We start from the raw sequence: 9,124 nt of genomic DNA, 5'->3' as shown, positions 1-9,124 counted from the left end.
CAACCCCAGACACTCCTTCTCTGGAGTTGAGTATGGTTTCTCAGCCTTATTCAGAGTTCGACTCGCGTACGCCACAACTATCTCTCGTCCTTCCTCATCTTGCTGCATTAGTGCTGCCCCCAGCCCTGCATCACATGCATCGGTGTGGATATAAAATGCCTTCCCAAAGTCAGGAAACCTCAAAACAGGTGAAGAGGTCAAACACGACTTTAAGTCATCCATTACCTTCTGACAAGAAGTCAGTGCACACAAAGGTTCTGCAAGCTTTGCATAATTCTTAATGAACCTACGATAGTAGCTGCTCAGTCCCAAAAATTGTCTCACCTGTTTGACACTCTTTGGGACGGCAAACTCAATCACTGCCTGTACTTTGTCGATATCAGGCAAGATGTCACCAGGCGCCACTTTGTATCCCAGGAATTAAAATTCCTCCCGGCAAAACTGACACTTACCCATCTTCACAGTCAGGCCAGCCGTCCGTAAGCGGCTAAACACTTCACGTATGTCATCCAAGTGCTGTTCGAATGTCGGGGACACAACCACTATATCGTCAAGGTATACGGCACAACACTTGTATATCAGCCCTGCCAAAACAGAGTTCATGAGCTGTTGGAAAACAGCCGGTGCATTGCATAAACAGAATGGCATGACTTTGAATTGGAAAAGGCCACAATGGGAAGTGAAGGCTGTCTTGGGACGTGAGCTCTCCTCAACACCCACTTGCCAATAACCCCTGGCAAGATCGATTGAGCTGATGAAGTTTCCCCTTGACAAAAAGTCCAACGAGTCATCAATTCGAGGCATAGGATGACTATCTCGAACAGTGACGTTATTCAGTGGGAAGTGAAGGCTGTCTTGGGACGTGAGCTCTCCTCAACACCCACTTGCCAATAACCCCTGGCAAGATCGATTGAGCTGATGAAGTTTCCCCTTGACAAAAAGTCCAACGAGAAATCTTTCCATGGCATAGGATGACTATCTCGAACAGTGACGTTATTCAGAGCTTGATAGTCTACACAGAATCTCCATTTGCCCGACAACTTCGGCACAATAACCATAACGCAATAACGCCCATGGCCCCAACGCAGGCTCAATTATTCCCTCATCCAGCATTGTAGCTATCTGCTCCTCAATCAACTTTCTTTTTGCCGGTGAGGCACGGTAGGGGGGTAAATTGATAAGTCTTGCAGAGCCAGTGTCAACTGAAATCTCAGCCAATGTAGTATGACCTAACTGGCTGCTAAACAAATCATCAAAACTCGTTAGCAACGCTCTAAGCTGCAGTCCCTCCTTGTCAGCCAAAGACGAGCCACTGATTAATAATTCCACCTTTGTTAGAGAGGTCTGTAGGCTGGCTAAAGTTGGCCCCTCAAACACACTATTTTGATCGTCCCAATCCGGACCCGCCGTACCATCCACATCCATGTTTCCGATGGTTATTGTTCTGCCAGGAACATGGATGCTGTTTGAGGCTCGAAGCATGAAATCCATCCCCAATATGATTGGGACTGTTAGGTTCGGCAGAACTACGAACCTATGAAAAAAACATTGTCCCTGAAACCAAAATGTCAGCCAGGTACTTCCCAAAGGTTCCTCCGCCTTTGTCTACTATTCCGGAAAGCTTACGCCAGCTACCCTGTGCTTTTTCCGGGAGAAAGCGACGTCGGAGACGTGGAAAGCGAGGTGGTGTACTTATCAGATGGAAATCGTACCTGGCGTCTTTTGCTGTGCCCCATTCCTACCCCTCTGTTCCCCGATATGAATTGGTCCGAGTTCGCTACTTTTCTTGGCGTTGCTTGGAGCCGTTGTACTGCTGGATTCAGCCTGTTGTAACTTCTTTCCACACAATTCCCCCTCCGGTACGTTTGCCTCGTTTGCACAGAGGTGGTGTGGATCTAATGAATCTTCGGCCGTTATGTCATGCATCACGGTCGGCTGGTGACCCGACTGTGGTCAGGATGGCTCTGGTTAACTCAAGATCATTAGTAAATAAGTCCTTTATATTGAACGACTTTTTGACTTCACGTGGTCTGGACTTTTTATTTGTAACTGAGACTTTGGCTAAATGTTGGGGATCTCAGCCCTTTTTCGGAACTTGTGCCACCGGAGTGTAAATTTTTTTTATTCTCCTCGGACTACTGGTCGAGGTGGAGGACTTGCATCATTTTTTAAAAGACATTTCGGCTGTCGGAGACTGCCGGCTGATGCATACTCCAGTTTTGAACTGCAATTGTTGCAAATTGATTTAACCAATCCTGTGCTTTGTGCGCTGGTGTACCGACCTCCCAAATTACATAAGGATTTTATTTATGAGTTTACTGAATTTTTAGGAGGAATCATGACAAAGTAGGACAGACTACTAATTCTTGGGGATTTTAATATTCATGTTTGTTGTCCTTCAAACTCTCTGGCTAAAGAATTCTTAAATCTTATTGACTCTTTTAATCTTGTTCAGTCGGTGTCTGGGCCAACACATGAACAAGGTCACACCCTAGATCTTGTTCTATCCCATGGTTTTACTGTATGCGATATTGAAATCTCTGATACTGGTTTTTCTGATCACAAGTCTGTTGTGTTTGAAATTTCTCTACCTTGTTCTGTTGTTAAACCATGTGTGGCTGCACGCTGTCTCCGTACAGTGAATTCTGAAACTATTAATGATTTTTGCACTGCTTATAATGTTTTTTCTCCTCTAAATTTGGATTGTGTAAACTTATCTTCGCAATTATGTGCTGAAGAGTTACTTTCTCTGTTCAATTCTACATGTACCAATATTTTAGATTCTATTGCACCTTTGAAGGTGCTAAACATAAATCAAAGCCTTGACTAAATGAATACTCGTGCCCTCCGACAGATTTGTAGACGAGCGGAGCGCAAATGGAAGGAGGACAAGCTTCAAATTTCTTATGAGATTTTTAAGGATTCTCTAGCCAATTATCAGAAGTTTTTAAATAGAGCAAGGGCTAATTATTTCTCTGATATTATTGAAAAAAATCGGCACAAACCTAGAGTTTTGTTTAATACGTTAAATTATGTTATTAATCCTCCTGCTCCTGATTGTCTTGATGCCTCTTTACAAACTTGTGAAAATGTTCTTAAATATTTTATTGAGAAGATTGAAGTTGCTAGATCATCTATCCAACTACCGGATTACGATCCATCAGCCCCATCTACATGCTCTGCTGTTTTTAATCAGTTTGAGCCTGTATCTTTTGCAACCTTGGGGGAGATCGTTGAACATTTGAAGCCTACAGTTTGCCATCAAGATATTATCCCTACTCACATTTTTAAACAAGCTTTTAGTGTTATTGGTCAGAGTATCATGGCAATAATTAATTGTTGCTTGGTCTCAGGCTCTGTTCCTGTCTATTTTAAACATGCAATAGTGCAGCCTCTTATTAAAAAAGCTCACCTGCCAGAAAACGTTGGATCTCATTAAGAATCTGTGTATCTGTCATACCCATCTTACCTTCCAAATGGACGGTTTATGCAATTTATGTCCTCTTCTTCAGCTGATGAAAAAAACCGCAGCTTGCACATGCCCGTATCAGCAGAAAGGCAACATAAAGAAGTTTCTTCAAACTTGAAATCCACTCACGAACGATGTTCAAAGTCAATGAAAAATACAACAATCCAACCCAAACCGTAGTACCGCTGAAAGCACGCGAGCCAAGTCAGTCTCTATGGCGACAGAAGTCCATGCGATGAAGGGCAAATAACTTCTGCCGAATGCCATCAACTCGCTGTGAAATCTAGTCTGCACTGTCCAACTCCCGCGGAGAATCAACTTTTTAGTCCCAACTGCGGTGAAATAAGACAGTTTTCCCAAACGAAAACAAAGTTCCAGGTGCAAACAGTTTCCGCGGCGTCATCCACCAACGATCCGAGCAGGCCGATCACTATAATTACGCGACATATTCGCAAATAAACCAGGAATTTTGTTCGGACACCACTTGCAACCTATTGTGCGTTATGGAAGAAAGAAACACACGATGCAGGTCACCATCAACCTATGTATTAATGTTAAAGGAAGGTGCAACAAAACGATAGAAAGTACAATGTGTTTCCCCCCAGCAGATACACAGGAGTGCAGGGGCAGAGGAAACCCCAATCAGGTCTTAAAGGGACAGACACCCAGACCATTACATCACGCAAACGTAAACCGTGCGGAGTAAATCAGGGCCCGTATTCACAAAATATCTTCAGGCTAAAAGTAGCTCATAACTCTCAGATTTAGGAGAAAATCTTAAAAATAATGGGTTATTAAAAATAACTCCTAAATCTTTGTTCTAAGAGTGTTTCACAAAGCGTTTTAGCGCTAAAACTAGCTCCTAAATCTGTGAAAGGTTAGGAGTAGTAAAGAGGACTGCTAAGTCACTAAGACCAAATCTGAACTATCCCAAAATGGCTGTTGCCAGAAATCTACCTCAGAATATAAACATTTTAGAAACATTTGACGATAATGAGCTTTTAAAAAGGTAACAGCTTTGGTTTGGAAGTTATCCCAAATCCAAATTTTTGATTATAGGTACCCTTAATATTAGGCTATAGCTGTTCTCGTGTCCAGTTTGGTTTTCTTTTATGTTTGCATGTCTTACTATCAGCCATGATTATTCTACTCTGCTAATTGAAAGGCTGTTTATATGCATATTACCAAAATTGTATTAGTCGCTTAGTCGCAGAAAAAAAAATTCCACATGAAGTGGCGAAATCACGCAGTCCGTGACGGACAGAACATTAACGGCTGGTCTATGTGGAAATATAGTACATCAGGCAGGACATCCATATGCTCAACTAACATTCATCGACCTCAAATATGGCTTATCATCTGAAATATGTATGTAGTAGCAACTTTACATGGCAGCTCAATCTAATGTTAGCCTAGAAAAAAGTGCGCAGTTCACGTGTTTGTGCGGAGCGTGGAAGCTGAACAATAGCGCTTGGGCTCCTGCAGGACAGATGGAGGCGCCGGTGCGATCATTGGCTCTTAAAATACTTCGTCATCTTTGGTCATACAGATAAGAGTAATGCATATTTTGTATCTGTAAAGACTCTACGTTTATTCGTGTGCACTCAGAATAACAATGAAACGTTGTGCTTTTGTAAAATAATGAAAGCAAACAGGTTGCGCTTTCTGCCGTCTCGGTCTCTGTGAACTTGAGCGCGTCACTTCGAAACTCTTTGTATGCTTTACTTATTACAGACATAAAAAATATATCTATAGAGAGTGAAACTTTTAAATGAACCAATTCAAATAGAAAACAAATATTCTCAGATTATGTAATCCGTATGAAACATGCATACAGGCGCATACTGCAGAGATGACGAGTCAGTGTCGCCGACTTCATCTCTTAAACCGAAAACAGAGAGCACTAGTGTAACAATAAATTATTAAAACGTTAATGCAGTGTACTTGCTGTTTTTCCCTAACACATTCATAATTATTATATTTGCCGGTGCACTGTGGCAAGCCTTTTTTGCGTGCGCTTGAGCACTTATTAGGCTATGTAGGCAATTAAAGGCTCATTATTAGGATTCATATGGTTTATTAATAAAAGTGCGACTAATAGTCGACTAATGTTTAAAATGAAGGACTACTAGTCGACCAGAAAAAACACTTTTGTATTTTTATTATGAATCAGTTTATATGTAATTCAGTAACAGTGGAGACTATACAGTATTTTATTTTTATATTAAGACATGTTAATTAAATCTAGTATACCTGAAATATAATTACTATTCATAGCTTTCAGTCACGTGAGCGGCTCGAAGACCTGGAGGTCAGAACATCCACAGAACTGCAGCACAAGACTGTCAGTTTTCCATCTGTTTCACAGCCGCAAATATTTAGATCACCTCTCAAAAGAATAAAACAAAGGTATGTGAACAAAATGCAGGTTTTGGCCATTTGCAATCCACATTAAGCACCCGCGGCAATATTTAAATCATTAAACAGTGCGACAAAACTGTGTAAAAACACTTAAAGTGCCTTAATATATTTAAAACAGTAATATTCTCTATATTAATGATGCACAGTTTACATAGGCAAGCATTAGGGCCGGAATATGAACGCAATCCGCTTAATGGTTCAGTGTTTTCTATGGGAAAACATTTAACGGTGAAACTTTGCACATTGCTTTATATTCTGGCTTCATCTGCTTGCCTGTACAAAATATACATGATCAATAAGGTGTTTACTGAATTTCGCCTTTTAATATCTGTGTTTTACTATATTGCTACTTAAGTAAAAATAACTGTTTTGCCCTCCAGGTGGGCGTTCCCATACGGGTGTGACGTCACGTGAAAACTATCAATACCTAACCCTGTACCTGAAAACTTAGTTTATTTAGTTTGTAATTAGTAAATTGCATTTGTCCTATTGTCTATATATTTTATTTTATTTACCAGTTTTTTCTATGCAAATGTTTTTAATTTTGTATTAATGAATTTTATTTATCTAGTAAGTAGTTTTTCTATGTGTTTCAGGGCCTCTTTACAGATGACTGCTAGTCATGACTGCTGTCACCTTAAATGGCATTTGTTTTATAATATTTGTTTGGCTGAAATGAGAAGACAAAAACAATAGATTTAAAAAGTCAGTGATTTTTTTTCTTCAAGAAATATTAATCTGTCTACTGCAGTCAATTAAGAAAAGTAACACATAAAAAGTAAACTAGAATCTTAAATTATCCAAATAGAAGTGACTTTATAACACCGTCTCGGGGTCTTTGTCAAGTCACCTTTATTTGTATAGCGCTTTATACAATACCGATTATTATACAATATTTTGTAATGTTATTAATATGAAACACTTCATCTATATTTATCTGTCTTGCATGATACTGTACAAATATTCCACATGACTCCAGTAATCCTTCAGTGTTACTGAATAAACTGCAGCAAATCTCTCGCGTCACAACATTCACAGACGAACTGAAGCAGCAGATTCCAGCTGAACATCCACATGGACGGGTTAGTTAGGGTTAGTGATGGTTTCATAATCTAGCAGTACTACAGTAATCTTTCTTTCTTTGCTGCTGTAGATTCAGGACTTTTATATAAACTCAGGTTATATAACCAGAATAACAGAGCAGAATGTGACTTTAAAAGGACAGTCCACCCAAAAAAGATAATTTGTCATCTACTCACCCTTTATGTTATTTAAGTCTTTATGACTGATTTTCTTCTTTGGGACACAAAACAATATGTTTAGAGAAATGTTGAGGTACAAATAACATTGAATCCCATTGACCTTCATTGTATGAAAAGAAAAAAAAGAGACAAAAATGATGTTTTGTGTTCCTCTAACGAAAGTCATACTGGTATGCAATGACAGAGTGAGTAAATGACAGCAGAATGTCTGTTTTTGCATGAACTAACCCTTTAACATTCACTATGGGAGTGAAGGAAAGGCAGCTGGACAGACAGATTCGGCTCTGGAGACACAGACAGAACGAGACAAGGACCGGACAACAGAGAAACAGACAGATGAAAGAAAGAGATGAATGAAGAGGAATCTTAGTGTCTGTCATGTTTCCTTCTAGAATCCAGCAGTGATGAAGATGAAGACGATCACGACAGCAGTGAAGAGTTCACGGACAGCATAGAGGACAACGACCTCAAACTGACAGCTCAGAGTTTGACCAGCGCACAGGTAAGAAGAAAACAGCTGTTAATGAGCAAACACTTTCATTCAGAGCTTTCTCTGTCAGTGCCACGTCTCCTAGAGTTCAGGGTTTGATCGTCCATCCGTGATTCAGATATTTCAGTTATCAGGCAGATGAAAGCCACACACCCTTCAGATATTATGATTTACTTAAAGACACTGTAGCATCAAAATATTTGTTTTGTGGCTTTTAATTCACATCTGTAGCTTAAAGCTTGTTTATCTCTAGTGCTAGCATACATGCTAAAATACAATGTCTTTAACTCACATATTTAAGCTGTAAAGCTTACTTTCTGAAACACAATGTTCTTTAGAAATGGGCTCTTCCCTTTGATATGTTCCACCTGACTTCCCGTGTCAACAGGAAATACAATCAACACACACTGGAAACAAAGCGCTGCTCACTGAGCCCTTTCATTGGGTCTTTAACATTTGTTTGTATTAGCGTAGCTCAGAGCTCACTGTGTTCTCCTGACAGAGAGCCGAGGAGTTCAGCAGACCGGGGAACGGGGCGCTGATGTCCCAGCATGCATCAGAGCAGAGAAACGAAGGCGAGACGGGCCGCTCCTCACTCTCTCACAGCAGGTACCAACAGCGGTGCAGATCACTTCTGTTTGATGGCTTCTTCCTGCTCTGCTGTGATTGTGTCGTTGCTCTCGTAGGAACGAGCCTGGATTAGCAGCAGATGAGGAGGAATCTGCGAGGTTGGAGAAGCGTGAAACAGACCGGCCAAACTCCCATGAGCCTCAGAGAGTTTACCGTACGTTCAGAGAGGAAGAGGAGGAAGAATATAATGATGAAGAGGAAGGGCAAGATGCCCGGGCCCGTCACGGCAAGCGTGGGCCCCCGAGAGTGGAGCTGCGGGAGGGGAGGAGGAAGAGGAGGTGCACCAGACCACATTCTCTGGACCTTGGAGCTCTGCTGTCACACAAACCTGCAGCCCATCTCAAAGTTCAGGTACTAAATCATGCCACATCGTCCACATAACTAGCACTGGTTAACCCTAACCTGGTTCATTTCAATATAGCAAAGTACAGATAGTAGTACTAAAAATGATCAGGCAAGAACATTGGTTTGTGAAGGATTCGGTGTGTTTATTTTATGATCAGGATGTAGAAATGGAGCAAGAGGTTGATGGCGATAGCGGCAGTCCGAGAGCAGGAAGAGGCGGAGCCATTGGGTTCTGGCAGCATGTGGAGGCGGGGCTTCGGGAGCAGGTGGAGCGTCTCCATAGCGACCTTGCCGTGAGTCGTCAGGAGAGCCGTGATCTGCAGGAGAGACTGATGGTGTCAGAGGCGACAGTGCAAGCGCAGGCCGAACAACTGAAAGACTACAGAGAGCTGCTGAGTGAGGAGACACACTCACACACACACACACACACACACACACACACACTCACACACACACACTCTCTCACACACACACACACACACACACACACCCACACACTCACCCACA

General features: G+C 41.5%; 1 protein-coding gene across 10 annotated transcripts in view; it reads left to right on the top strand.

The window, feature by feature from the left end:
- The window catches only part of LOC107563397 (myomegalin-like), a 70,035-nt gene that overhangs the window by 44,888 nt on the left and 16,023 nt on the right, over positions 1 to 9,124 (top strand). For all 10 annotated transcript variants that reach the window (XM_016248265.1, XM_016248266.1, XM_016248261.1 and 7 more), the window contains 4 exons: positions 7,545 to 7,654; positions 8,145 to 8,251; positions 8,329 to 8,623; positions 8,776 to 9,013. In XM_016248265.1, the coding sequence (XP_016103751.1) occupies positions 7,545 to 7,654; positions 8,145 to 8,251; positions 8,329 to 8,623; positions 8,776 to 9,013 (750 nt within the window). The remainder of the gene's footprint in view (positions 1 to 7,544; positions 7,655 to 8,144; positions 8,252 to 8,328; positions 8,624 to 8,775; positions 9,014 to 9,124) is intronic.

This window comes from Sinocyclocheilus grahami, unplaced genomic scaffold (assembly GCF_001515645.1).
Source record: "Sinocyclocheilus grahami isolate Dianchi unplaced genomic scaffold, SAMN03320097.WGS_v1.1 scaffold872.1, whole genome shotgun sequence".
Classification (NCBI taxonomy): Eukaryota; Metazoa; Chordata; class Actinopteri; order Cypriniformes; family Cyprinidae; genus Sinocyclocheilus; species Sinocyclocheilus grahami.
Note: the sequence above shows the minus strand (reverse complement) of the source record. Positions and strands in the feature narration are given on the sequence as shown.